The 15,041-nt window shown below is 30.4% G+C and overlaps 1 protein-coding gene across 1 annotated transcript; it reads right to left on the bottom strand.

Annotated features, from left to right (window-relative positions):
* Nucleotides 1–1,184: 1,184 nt before the first annotated feature.
* Nucleotides 1,185–10,089, bottom strand: LOC113368311 (tyrosine-protein kinase Src42A-like). The gene is made up of 8 exons (XM_026609864.1): nucleotides 9,025–10,089; nucleotides 3,521–3,642; nucleotides 3,001–3,164; nucleotides 2,520–2,847; nucleotides 2,105–2,283; nucleotides 1,859–2,015; nucleotides 1,531–1,781; nucleotides 1,185–1,442 (listed from the first exon to the last, which is right to left on the bottom strand). The coding sequence occupies exons 1-7, from the start codon at nucleotides 9,960–9,962 to the stop codon at nucleotides 1,573–1,575; spliced, it is 2,097 nt and encodes a 698-aa protein (XP_026465649.1). The 5' UTR covers nucleotides 9,963–10,089; the 3' UTR covers nucleotides 1,185–1,442; nucleotides 1,531–1,572.
* Nucleotides 10,090–15,041: the final 4,952 nt, after the last annotated feature.

A 15,041-nucleotide genomic window follows, 5' to 3' on the forward strand; every position in this document is an offset into this window, starting at 1 on the left:
TAAAAAACATCAAAGCTATATTTATAATAAGGAACATCATAAAAATCTTCAACGATTTTTAATTTTTCCTTACAAAGTCTCACATATAATTGTAAAAGTATTTTTAATAGATTATAATATTGTGCGGTTTGACACATAACAAATTTTCAATTTTATCAAAATTCAACAATGGCACCTCATTGACATTGTTTCTAAATTTTAGTCTTTTATGCTGTTGAAAAGAGTAAATAAAAACATTGAATATACATTTTTTATCATCCGTCCACTGCAGACCAAGAATCGGTTTATGATGTTTTAGAATCCCCATTCATTTTTGAAGTTTACTTTTTGGTATAAAATTTATTATAAAGTTTTAATTCGATTAATGTTTATATAAAATGTTAAATGATTTTATACACCCGTTCTCATGAATAAATTTCAAGTTTTGAATGCGGAAAATTTAAGGATATCTTTTTGCATTAACTTTGATTGAAAATTCTTTTAAAAATAATGTTTAAAAAGAATGGATCATAGATCGAATTATAATTTTAAGTTCTTTTATTATTGGTAAGATTATATGAGGAATCAATATTTCTTTTCTTTAATAAAATTGTCAAGAACATAAAGAATAAAATCATAATTTGCTTTTAAATGTGATTTCCAATCAACATTCAATACAGTGAGATCATATATATGTATATATAAATATATAAATATATATGTGAACATATTAGAGTCTGTTCATTTGCCTTATCATGCTTACTTATCATGCTCTTAAGTCCGAATAATACACTGTATATCATATATAAATATTCTCATAATTTGTTAAAAATGTAATGACTTAAATTTGTAATTTCAGTCAAATGCTATTACTGTCACTCAATTATATAAAAGCTTATCAGTGGCAGTATTATGAAAATTTTTTCAATAAATAAATTTCTTTTTAACTTAAAGTATAACTCGAGAAAACAAATGAAATCAAAACTAAACACACATATATATATATATATATATATCAAAATTGGCTACAATTTATATTCAAGCTATTGTGTTAAACTTTTATTTCAATATTTAAATTTATTTAATAAAAATTCAAAAATATTAAATAAATTCATTACCAAATAGCACTCGTTGATCCAAAATAACAAATTAAAATCATTGATCAAATGAACAAACTGTAATATCTCATTATCCCATGATACCTTTTATTATTGATCTTGTAATTGTTAGTTAGTGAATCAATTTCTCTTGGAGCTGACATGCCTCAGCGATCCGCAGCCATATGGTTGCAGAGTGGCGAAATGCAGTCCGTTGGCCGTCATCAGCACGCGCTGTTGAGCCTGCACGCTCTGACCGTACACAACGGCCGGGAATTGGGGCCGCTGGTGGGCACGGCGCATTTGCTGCTGCGACAGTTGTTGTTTCTGTCTCATGGTGTTGTATTGAAACATAGAACTGCTGGTCTATTGGATTGAAAGTATTAACATTAGGAACGTGATATACTGGTTTGACATAACAAATAATGGTATGAATCTGTCAATAATCTTTTACCTGGTATATGGACTCGCCGGGCGGTGGACGGATGGCGCGGTCTCAGTAAGCCGACGCCTCTTTATACTCACTGCCTTCCATGGTGAAGAAATCTTCGAGTTTCCATTGCAATGTTTCAAATGTTGGTCGCTTCATAGGATCCTTATGCCAGCACTCCAGCATAATATCATACAAGGCTGAAGGACAGTTCTGTGGGCACGGCATACGATAGCCATGCTCTACTTGATGTAATACTTCTGCGTTTGTCATACCTGGATAGATTTTAAATACAATTAAATAAAACATTCTTGTTGGATAAATAAAAGTTACAATAATTAAGTATAATTACCTGGATATGGAATCCTGCCATATGTAACCAGCTCCGTAAGTAATATACCAAATGACCAGACATCAGACTTAATAGAAAATTTGCTATAGTTTGCGGCTTCTGGCGCAGTCCATTTAATTGGAAATCTTGCACCGACACGAGCTTCATACTCATCCTCCTGTAAAAAAATATATTATTTTTGATAAAATTTATTAATTTTACTAAAGTACCCAATGAGTTTTATATATTTGTATATGTTTTCCGTACCTTTATTAGCCTGGCAAGACCGAAATCAGCAATTTTAACTACATTAGATTCAGCAACAAGAACGTTTCTGGCTGCCAAATCTCGATGAATATAATTCTGAGATTCTAAATACGCCATACCGGTCGCAATTTGAGCTGACATCTCTATCAATTGTGCCAGTTTTAATCCTCGACCTTTACCTATAAGAATGAAGTGTTTGAAGAAAATGTTTATTGTCTGATAGATCATTTTATAACAAAGATAAATTCATCATACAACATTGAACTTCAAAAATTAAGTTAATTTTTAAAAACTTTTGTATCATTTTGTGTCCAAACGACAATCATATTGAAATATTTAAATAATCTAATAATATTCCAATATTTTACATAATCAGTATTTCTAAAGAAATTTAGCAGCATTCAATCATTCTAACCTTGTAAATATTCTAGCAATGATCCGTTCTTCATTAACTCTGTTATGATATAGATCGGTTCTTCCATTGTGCAAACAGCGAATAATTGAATAAGTTTTAAATGTCGCAGTTTTTTCATGATTTGAGCTTCAGCCAAAAAGTCTTTGGGGTCCATTGTGCCTGGTTTTAAAGTTTTTATCGCTACTGGAGTTGTGTTGTTCCATAAACCTTCCCAAACTTCGCCAAATTGGCCATGACCAAGCTTGCGTACAAATTTCAGAGACGTCCTGTCTATTTCCCACTGATCTCGTGTACGATGAGAAAGACCCTCCGTCACTGGTTTTTCGATCTAATAGAACGATATAGATATTTAGCCAAAGTATGTAAGAAATTGATAAAAATGATTATTATGATCACGATGACGAGTAATCTAAAATAAAATCATTATAAATAAATAATAAACCAAATATAACTTAAAAAACTTTTTTTGATAGCAATTTACCTGAACACATGGTTTGCATAAATTGACACATAATCCGTCGGGATCTTTGCTATAGTGCTCGACTAGTTCTTGCAATGTCCTGAATGTTGTTCGACGAGCAATGAAAAAACCTCCTTCATCCAATTGCCTTATGCGGTAATGTTTGACGGTATCACCATCCCGTACTAAGAAAATAACATAAAAAATAAATTTAATGTTTTTATAACCAGATTTTACTCGTACTCGTTTCTTTAGTTAATATTTATAGAATTATCAGGAACCAAAAAACAGCAAAGAAACAAAATATTGATAATATATTATGTTTATCACAGATACTGATACATTACCTTGTACTAATAATAGACAATCATTATTTGAAAAATGATAATTATCATGTGCTAAATGAGTAAATACTTTATATACTTGAAATTTCGGCAAGGTTTTTAAAAAATACTCAAAAAATGAATCAACATTACATTAAACATACAGTCATCCAACAAGGCAAATATGCAAACATGAAGATAAAATTATTGTGACTCACCTGATAAAGAATAATCGTTGTGTCTGCTTTCTGAATCACGAATCAGGAAAGCGCCGTGTTCATTTTCCGCCAATAAAAGTTTTTTCTCGGCTTCTATACGCTTTATCTTTCGGAAATACCATCTGAAAATAATAAATATCAATTAGTATAATTATATCAATAAGGTTTCGCAAGGTGTAATATACTATTGACCATCAAAGTGCGTTAAACTACCAAGGATGATTCTCAATTATTCAATTAAATTTTCAAATATAAGAGATCTTACAAAACTCTTAAATTGTAACGAATGTAGCTGTATACGAAAGTTGATGTATTAATAATTAATTTGGCTAATTTTTATCAAAACCTTCAATTATTTTAAGCAAAATTAATAAATTACAAACTTTATTCAATTATTATTGGAAGTTTTCGAATTTCGCAAAGGACCTCGGCGCGTGTACAGTCCAGAACCGCAATGCTTTAATATGCGAACAATGTCATCAGTGAAAACGATGTGAGGTCACAAACTTTCGTTGGAGTCTTTGCACGCGTTTGGGGTCAAAAATCGTTAGCTATCGTTAAAAACACTAGAAGAACAGAACTAATATAAATAAAAAATAGAATTTTTGTTTTTTCTAAAAAAGTGGATGTGATCTTTTATATGTACTTTTGAATCATTAGTAAATTTATTTAAAAATCACAAGTATTTTTATATTAAATAAAATAATTCAGCCACATTAAAAAATCTAATGTTATCAAATAACTGAATATAATATAATATTATAAAATATTTCTCTAGTTTATATCCATATTTTTTAATTTTAGACATGCTAATTTTTACCTCAAGAAGTTTTTCACACTGATAACAGTTTTAAATCTCATTTGTCAATACAAATTACCGCATGTATTTGTATAGACAAACGCAATGGGATTACGAAGAAATATAAGACATTAGATTACAAAAAATATTATCCGAACCGTTAAATATACTGAAGTACATGTTTTGAATATAATTACATATAATGCATTCGTTAATAAAGAACATACATCACGAATTAGAGAATTGAATGTTCAAATATATGCGCAGCAGACGAGCAATGTAATTTTAACAAGATAATAGACAAGAACTAGTAAACTAGTCAGGGCAGATTTTCTAATTGGAATATTACAGCAAAGCTCTAAAAAGCTGTTTTACTTGAAAACAGATTGCTATATTTTTTCAAATGAAAATGGATATCACTGCTGCTTGATATTAAGTTAGATATGGAACTTGGAATTTCTGATTGGAAGCCCATATCTCTAACTCAATAGTATTATTTATATAATAACTGCAAAATGTGCTCACTATTGTTCCACTTGATTACGAATATATAACACAATTTTTAAAAAATGAGAAGTCATAGAGTTGATAAAAAAATAACAAAATTATAGAATTAATAGTAAAAACCTTAGATATTTAACCTCGATGCACATTCCCAAAAATGGCAATTGAAAATATAGAATTTCCACTTTCAGTGGTAAACTAGTAAAAACCGAGACGGATATCAAACTAGCAACTTTTAATCAAATTCCCATAACTCTTTTCCAAAATATTTTCTTATTATTTAAGAATCTTATCAGTGACAAGACAAACCATTTCCTCGGTAAATCCGGAAATCCTGCGAGAAAACAAATTCAACATTCAATTGAATTCATTTTTGATTATGTAAATTATAGACAATATTGACATATATCAATACATATTGAAGTTAAGGACAATGAAACATGTCATTTCTTATGAATTCTATGCAGACAATCGATTCTTTCGATTAGTAAACAATAGGTCTTCTACCGATTTTCAATCGTATGTATCGCGATGATGGATCATTTGACGAATTGCAAGCTAAGCCGACGCTTGTTGCATTTTAATCACTTGCAAATATGAAGAAAATACCTCCAATAGAAAAATGACACCGTCGGTAACGGAAAACGACCTTGCGATATTCTTGTAGATATAAACTTATAAAAGACACAACACATGTAAAAGTACATATACGTTGACATTCGAGTCTGTTTGATTCCGTTGACCTGATAGAAGCGTGATTTAGAACCAGGAGCGCGTATATCCAACTTAACAGTTTTATAATTTACCAAGTATGCAATATTTGAATACCTTACTGGTGACGAGTTTTATTTTCAACAATTGAGCACGTATTATATTTATAAACATCAAAAATAAAGTACTAAAATTATTGATAAAAATGGGTTAGTCTAAATTTAGTTTGGCAATTCATTCATAATTTTATCTATTTATTTTATTAATACGATAAAAGGAAAGTATTGATTCTACAAGTGGGTGACTCTTGTGAAAAATATTGAGTCTACATTTTTATGATTTTAGTATGGAGAAACTCAAACTTGACATCTGTGTCATCTGATACTTCAACTATATTGTACTTGTTTCTTTATCTCCAAGATACCATATTATTGTTATTTTAATTTTACAGCAATTAGGAGTATTACATGGTCTATAATAAACTAATTTGAGCACAGCTTATTTCTAAAAGTGATGTAAGAATGGAATCCATTGATTGTCCTTGCTATCTGAGATATAGTTTTCATTTTTAATTAGTAGGCAACCCTAGAGTAGACTTTATAATTGGAACATTACAGCAATGCTCCAAAGTGCTGTTTTACTTAAAAACAGATTGCTATCTATTTTTTCAAATATCAATACAGCTTGATATTAGGTTGGATATCGAACTTGGAATTTCTGATTGGAAGCCCATACCTCTAACTCATCATTTATTTAATATTATTATAAATATTTGTTTATATAATAATTGCAAAATGTACTTACTATTGTGTCACTTGATTGCGAATATTATGATATAAATCATAAGCCTGATCAAAAAAATAACAAAAATATAGAATTAATAGCAAAAACGGCAATTGAAAATTCAGAATTGCCACTTTCAGTGGTTATCTATTGGAGATCTATGAATAAAAATTTCCGTTTATATGAATGAATTCATCATCATCGGTAATCAATAGATCTGAGCAAGCTTTGCAAAAAGAAACAAACAAACAAAAGTACATTGATATCAAAATCCCCTAACGGTCAAATTCCAAATTTCTAACGTATAATATTTATGTTTAAATAGATTAATATACAAACGTAATCAACAGATTGTGAAACTTTGATAATATTTGTTATGTGTATACAATCAGATAGAGCCGTTATGAAGATTTACTATGGCTCGTTACAAAGTGGCTTCTGGTTCGAGAATTCTTCAAGAAGAATTTGTTGCAAGTTCGGCTTGCCTTTGATAGTGCTGGATTATGTCATAATTAAAAAACGCATTTATTATTGGAGAAAAGAATTTATGAATTATGATTTTATAATGGTCAGACAAATTTAATAAAAATATTTCATATATTGTATCTCGTTGTATTGTAAATATAGAGACTAGAAATTTAAGTAAAAATAATCATATTATACTTTTAGTGAATCCTATATTATCTTTATTTTAGTGAATCCTATATTATCAGCACATCTCAATGGAAAGTATAAGGTTGGCAACTAAGTAAATGATACTTTTTTCATAAATTCAACGACAAATTTCTCATGAAAAATAATAATTTTATTTTGTAATGTATTGCAAATTTTGATCAATGGCTTTCAGGCAGCATCATAATCCCATAAAAACATAAAACTTCTGGCTTTCAATTATCAAAATACTGAATCAGGAACAATTTGACGTCATCATCATTATTAAAGTTCTTTCCGTTTAAAGTTTATAATGAAGATTGTAAGAATATAGATATCATTATAGTCCAGTCATTATAGTAAGTTCACCTCAGAATTCGAGATACCCAGCTGTAAGTCTGTAAATACTGTATATTGACACCCTAAAGTTGTCTCAAAACCTACATATGGTATTGACACCCTACCATATGTAGGGTATCTAATTTAAACTTAAATGAGTGGACTATTAACTTGAATAATTTTTTGGACCAAAATACTTTAAACCAAAGATAGCCAGATTTTGCTTAGCTTAGTACCTCGGTCTTAACATTTATATTTTTATGTCCATTATTCTCTGAAATGATCTTCACCAGCTTTTGGTTTATAAGATCTGCTTATACACGCATCGTATAAGAATTCTTGTCGCCCAAGGTATATAATTATGTGCGACAATGTAGTTACTACGAACACGTAAAATTAACTTCCTTGTTTTTGTACAAAATTATCATGCTTGTTTTGGTACGGAACGCTGACAAGTTAACTGGGTCATCTCGCAAAGGCCGGCAGTGTTTGTTGGTACACAGATGGAAGCTAATAAAGCAATATATCTTGATTTTGTTAATGAAGATCGCTTGCATCTCCAATAAAATAGTTAACAGATTTATTTTTAATATATCTTAAGGTGAGATAAAGTATGAAATAAATCTTAACAGTCGCGTATTTAAAAATAAAGTCAAAAAATTGATAAAGGAATAATCTAAATTTGCAAAAAAAGTTCAAATATAATGCATATTTATTATGTCTATAGTTTATAACAACCTTGCACAAAAATTAAATGTGTTGAAAGTACCTATATAGAATTAACTCCAATGCCAACTTCAAATAATTTCCATGAGTTGGATGATTTACCAATAACTATTACCATTGTAAAATGCCATGCAAAAATATTATTCCCATTATCTTTTACAAATTTTATTTCAAAATTAGGTTTTCGACAAAATTGCTTATTCATATGATCCAAATCGACAAATAATTGTTATAAATTATTCTATTTCAAAATTTTCCGATTACCTAAATGAACGAAAAAATATAGATCTCTTCCTGCTGCATACGAATATTGTATTTTTCGCACATATCAATGAATTACATCTAAGCTTCTATTACAGTCGAGGTCGATATCGCGTTAATTTCGTTATGAAATCATTATTAAGTAATCAGGCAAATTTAGTTATTTTAGTTACAATTATTGTTAACTTGTATTGCATAAAAATTTCACATGCCGGCAATAAAAACGCATTTTTAATAACCCAATAGAATTTTAATGATTGGATAAACTTCAATGATATTCCAAATTGCGTAATAAAAATATGTTTTGAAGGCGTATTTGTAGAAAATTGATAAATTATACATAACGGTTACCACAATAACACTCCACTTTCACTCGACTCTATCGATTCTAGAACATAAAGAATTCGAAACACAATTTAAACCTGATTAATTATACCGTCAATTAAGTATGTTATTTGCATTTGCAGAGACATACCAACATGCCGTAATGATGTAAACTACTAAATAGTAATGACCATATCAATTTTTTTTAAATATGAATATTTTACTGGAAAGCTCTTAATTTTCTGATAATGTGCCATCATTCTAGAATTCCATTTCACACGAGTTTTAAATATGTAGAGAGGAGACATATAGTTTCCCACAATTGAAATATGAACATTAAATTTAACTTAAATGAGAATTACTAAACTTTCAAAGAATATATTTTTCAAAATACATAATCACTCACGGATTTTGTGATTCAGGATCCGTCAACTTCCTTCTAACATCCTTGGTTTCCTTGTTTAAAAGTTTCTCTAATTCAAAGCTAGCCCTTCTCTTTACATTTTCGATAGCCAATAACCGTCTTCTAGCAGAACCTGGGATCGCGCTGCCTTCGGAAAACCTCCTAAGGTTACTTGCTGATTCTGTCAACTCAGGGCGAGGACTACTGGATATTCCTCTCTTGACAATATCATATAAAATAGAAGGTTCGGTTAATCTTATGCAAGAATTTCTCCTTGATGCTAGTTCCTCCTCGTTCTTCTTTACATCGTATATAGCTTCATCAATCACAGCTTTACTATGTCGCCTGCCGGCACGAACAAATATATCTGAAATTTTTCTTCTGATTCGTTCATGTCTCGTAGGTCTATGAGGAATATGGGAAACTACATCACCCTCGGTGGATTTCAGAAGTCCAGCTCTGACTTCCGCAATTGTGTGTCTTCTACCAAAGTTCGGCACTTCACCACCACTAGGAAAACTAACTTTTCTTCGCGGCATCGGCGGTTCTTTTTCGAGTAAAGCGACTTCGCCGTTCTCATCTCGGAATGGCCTCGCTCCTTGAGGTGGATATAATACGGAGCGCCTGCGCTGCCGCTTATTTGCTGAAGTTTGATCATCTCCAGCTTCTTCTCCGTCTACCATTTTGGTTAGCGTGTTAAAATCTACTATTTGTTGATGACGATGATCACCCAATTCAGCACCATCTAGTGCGGTGCGGTCTCCATCTAGTACCAACAGTTTATCTCCAATTATCTTAAGAAAATTTGAAACTGCTTGCATACGATCCTCTGTGATCTCTCCTTCGAATTTGATCGCCGATAATTGATGGGGAATTAGACGATTGTCTTGATAGCAATACACTACCGGCAAATTCGGATTAGCATTTACGGTTGAAAGCATCGTCACATGTATGGCAAAAAACAGGCGGATCAAATTAATATTCCCGATATGCGTATTGTACACAATAAGAAAAGTTTCTGTACCAAGAATAGCTTAATTAATAAATAAAAGCGTTATATCGCACTCACGGACAAACAATGCACAATAGTGTGGATAAATTATATATAAATTTCTTTCTATGAAAGAGTGTGTCTTTCACATCGTTACTGCAAGACGCGCTCTACAATTTCACCAAGAAGTACGTTCATTGTTCAATGACAACACGGGATTTATGCATAAATTCATGTTAAAAGTCACATAATGACGGCAACCAAAATAAAATAATGCAAAGCATGCACTATTATTTGATCAAAACAAAAAATGAATATGAAAATGCACTAAAAACGCTCAAATTAAAAATTGCGACCGACTCCAGAGTTTTGGACGCGTGCACAACGATGACTGCTCGAGTTCGATGTCAGCGCCGGACCGGTGAGTATAGTTTATGTGTGAGCATCTTCCCACTCCGTGCAACATCGTCGCATTGCGATCACCTGCTTGGACTCTTCTTCTCTCGCTCTTCGGTACGTGTGATACGATCAGGTGACCGCTTCCTCGCCGGACGACTGACACGCGAACAGCTGATGTCCACTGCGGTAACCGGAGAGCTGGACAACATACTAGACTGCATTCTTGAGGAAGGTTGAAAATTCGCGTAACACTTATTTTAAATCAGATTCTTTTCACTTCTAAATTTTTAAATGTAGCATTAGCTCGCGTGTGTTACTTTGAACTCGGTTGAACTAATTGCCAATTTATGCAAACTAAATATTTCATCAAAGGTAGAACAGAATATATACATTGAGCATTTTGTAAGATGAAGTTTATTGATGTCACTAATCCTTATACATATATAAATATTAACTGCAAGAAAGCAATGACTTACGCAATTTTTTATCAATATTATTCGTCAGAAAAAAATCACAACTATGATGACGGATTTATTCGGCTAGAGAGACTAGACCTGAACCAGAGGTCACGGGTTCGATCATGCTTCGAGGAGCTTGATGTCGAATAGTAGTGACATCGGAAAATAGTGAAAATCTAGATAGTAATATTTTCCTAATAAATATAGCCTTCATCCGATCTTGCTGTATCAATAAAATATTTGCTCTATTACAAAAATTGTAATAATAAAATTTATCATCCCGAGAGACAACTGTTTGAGTTGCCATCTGTAAAATTGACGTAGTATTAAGTAAAATCACCACAACAGCTTATAGGACTCGTGAGTTCTGATTGCTGTTCAAAGTAACAAAAAAAATTCTATGATGACAAAGTTTGAGTAAACAACTTCGTACCAAAGAAATTGAGTCTTGAAAAAAAGCTATTTCATTATTAGTAGATTCTTATAAGATCCTAACAAACATCCAAATAAGAATCAATAGCCCCTGATGAAGTACCAATAGCAAAAGTATATAATCATCAGAACTTCACTTATCGCAATTTTCTTAAGATTTTCACCAGCTCCCCATTACAAATATCTGCACTTTTAACATATTGCACTCAAATAATGTTATTTCGAGATAAACGATTAAGATTATTTGTCACTGAGTGCGGATTAAAGATAACATCTTGCACCAAATAAAAGCTTGTGATTTTATTGGATTTTGAAACTCATTTATCACATTAGACTATAGCACAATGCAATCTGCTAAAACCAAAGTCGAACTTGTTGCCAAATAAATATGAGAATATAAAATATGATTGTAATAAGATAATGTAATAAAATAAAAGTGCATTGTTATACTTAATTGCAGAAATGTTAAGAGGCTATGAAAACTAATTATAAAAATAAAAACAAACATATACAATGGCATCGATGTTAGGCAATACTATGTGTACATATTCCTAAAAACATTTCAGGAACCTGCGTAAATGAAGCTCAATTATATAGATAAATAAGATAAATGTAGCTTTTTATTACCATTTTCGACTCTCTTTACTACATAATATGACAAAATTTCCCCCCCCGTTTCATATAAAATTTCATAAGAATATTTTCTAAATTATCTTCGAATTTTTCTATGAATCTACAATTCCTGCGCAATTCTCACTTGTAAAAATGTAATCGAGTAATCTTGGCGCCTTCGCATAAGTTTTAACAAACACACAGCAGTGTTTGGCGCCTTTGCATTTTTAAACAAAAATGACATCGATTTCTTGGGCGCCATTGGCAGGCTTATGTTTTAAACATAAGTATTTTCTATAATATTATGGAGTTTTACTTATTTAAAATAAGTTAGATATACAATCCGGCGTTAGCAACGAATGTCTGATAATAAATTTCAACGATTTTAATCTTTTGTGTTGAAATTCTTAGAAATAATCAAATTAAACACTTGACAAATCGATCAGATAATTATTTTTAATTTAGCCATGATATCAATACAAATAATTGTTATAATTAGATACTTGTTTACATATTATCTTCGGATAACAATCAGCAGAATTTCGAAAAATTTAACTGTATTAGTTTATCGTACGTACCAAAGTTAAATTAAATTCTAAATTTAGAGATGACAAATATCAGTTGTGATACTAGACTAAAAATTATTTATAATTAGATATTATTGGAAAAAGATACCGATCAATAATATTGTCTCGTACAACTATATGCTAAAAAATCATCATTTGCAAAATGATACAATCTCAAATGAACCGTTAGCAAAAATTTTATTGTAAATTGGAACCCTGAGTTTGATATGAGTATCCGGCGCCGATTCAACGTCGCCGTCGTGCCGAGTTTCATATATTAATATCGAATTTATGTCATTTCTATCTATAATCAACTCACTTAAATTTCTAGGTGTCATATAGTTTTAAAACATTACATGACCTGTGGCCAGTCTGCCAATCGGCCGCCACCAAGGCATGGAAATTCGAATCTTTTGCAATACGATGCCGGAAGATTAATCAGGACAGAATAGTAGTAGCAATTTAGTACTTTCTGATCATTGTAATCAGTAAGCAAAAATAAAATGTTACATAATTTGTTGAGAATAGGTACATAGTTGAGTCAAAATAAAATCATACTTATTTCAAATGATTTGGCAATTGCACAATTTTTTAAACAAGGCTATTCCTATTTTTCTTCCTATTCTTTTAATTTACAGGTTGTGTGGATCTCTATTACCAGAAAAGATTGAACAACAGCATGATTCATTGTTATGAAAATAATTATATCAAACAAACGATTATAGCGATTTATAATCATAATTTGTTTGATAAAATAGTTGTTCTTTAAATACTTGTTAATGCTTGATTATAAAATGCTTTACTATCATTACTGATAAAGTTAACCATTTAAAACCTATGACTCAGACTGGTTTGGTAGTTTTGACACGATTCATATTACAAACATGACACCATACAATAAAAACGATAAATTAACGTTTAAATGATATTTGAAAATTCATTGAACTTATTTTTATAAGATTCAATCATATTTAAGAAACGATACTCCCAAACTGTTTAATTTTTGTTGAAATTTGTAATTTCAGTTACAATTATGAAATGAAAAGTGTGAATGAAAGAAAGAGTATTGTTTAAACATATTTTCGAGTGCAGCTGGGATTTTTACGTGTTTTCAAATATATTTAAAAACATGTTGAATAATAATGGGTTTTACATTATAGAGAATCCAACGAGATTTTTCTGTTTAAATTCTTTTTCAAAAGAGAAAATATCCCATTATATAAACCGCGAACCAAAACAAACAAGATTGATAATATTTAAAGAATTTTTAAATGAGCCTTCAAAAACTTTTTATTTCATATTTTAATGAGAAGTAAAAAAAAAATAGGAACCTGAAGTAATGTTCAATTCTTAAAGACTCATTAGTGTGCCTTTTATTAAAGTGAGGTTAAACTACATTCATGTTTGAGAATTTTTTTGATTCTCATAATACATTTTTATTTTAATTCCTAACAATAGCTTTGTCCAAGAATACATGATTCCATTCAGTGCAATAAAGTAATTTACAAAAATTCGCATAACCGTCGAGATTTTGGTTGAATATAATGTATATTGTTACATTATTCAGACACATATGTCCCGGAGAAAGTAATATGTAAATTTTTCAAATCTCATACTAATATCTTCAGTAGTAACAAAACACGTAATTTAGAGATAAAGATGTACAATTACAGAATATGTGTCAGAGGTGCGATTATTCTTTATTTGCAAATACGTGTATTTTTCAGATGAAATAATACCTTTTGGTGTACAAAATAAATTTATTTGATAATATATGTTATTTAAAAGAACCTTAGCAGAAAGTACTTTTTAACTAATCATAAGCAATAAAATAAAAAAATCTTTGACGTCAGACTACAGTGCTTTATAATAAATACTATCGCGTATCCTATAGTGGGTTTGAGAATCAAAAGTATTGTTTTTAAAAGTATGTTAGTATTATGCACCTACTATAAATACTCATAACACTGTGCTCTAATTTTCGCTAGAAAAAAACAGTCTTGACATTTTTTTTTCTGAGATATAAAAATGACATCTGCGGTTTGCAGTGCCTACTTTTTCCCATACATTTGCTGAAATGATTATCAGTTCACTGTTATTGTGAATTTTGTCGCAAAAAATATATGCTAATCATATGAAATACGTAGAATTGTTTGAAAATGTGATTAATAATATGAGTTTTGAAAATGAAAGCTTTTCCTAGAAAACCAGCAGCCAGCTTCCTTCGCGGATGTGTCTGAATTGACCTTAGCCTTTCACGCACTGATGTAAAATAAATAATTAAACGAATATTACGTCAAATAGCTTTCTGATTAAATATTTTAAGGCTAAATGAACGTTAAATATAATAAATAAAGTCTATATTCAAAATCGACTACAACAGTAAATAGCAAACATTATGAAAGATCATCTGCAATTGAATTATATTATAGATGATTATTCTATAAACTTTTGCAACAGCAAATATGGTGATGAATGCGGTAATCATATTAAAAATAATTCTATTAATGTTTCGTACAAATTAATTATATTAGCACTTATGTGTATGAAAACCTTAATTAA

The sequence above is a fragment of the Ctenocephalides felis genome, unplaced genomic scaffold (assembly GCF_003426905.1).
Source record: "Ctenocephalides felis isolate EL2017-DRISC unplaced genomic scaffold, ASM342690v1 CF-g0.4_SCAFFOLD_01170, whole genome shotgun sequence".
NCBI classification, from domain to species: Eukaryota; Metazoa; Arthropoda; class Insecta; order Siphonaptera; family Pulicidae; genus Ctenocephalides; species Ctenocephalides felis.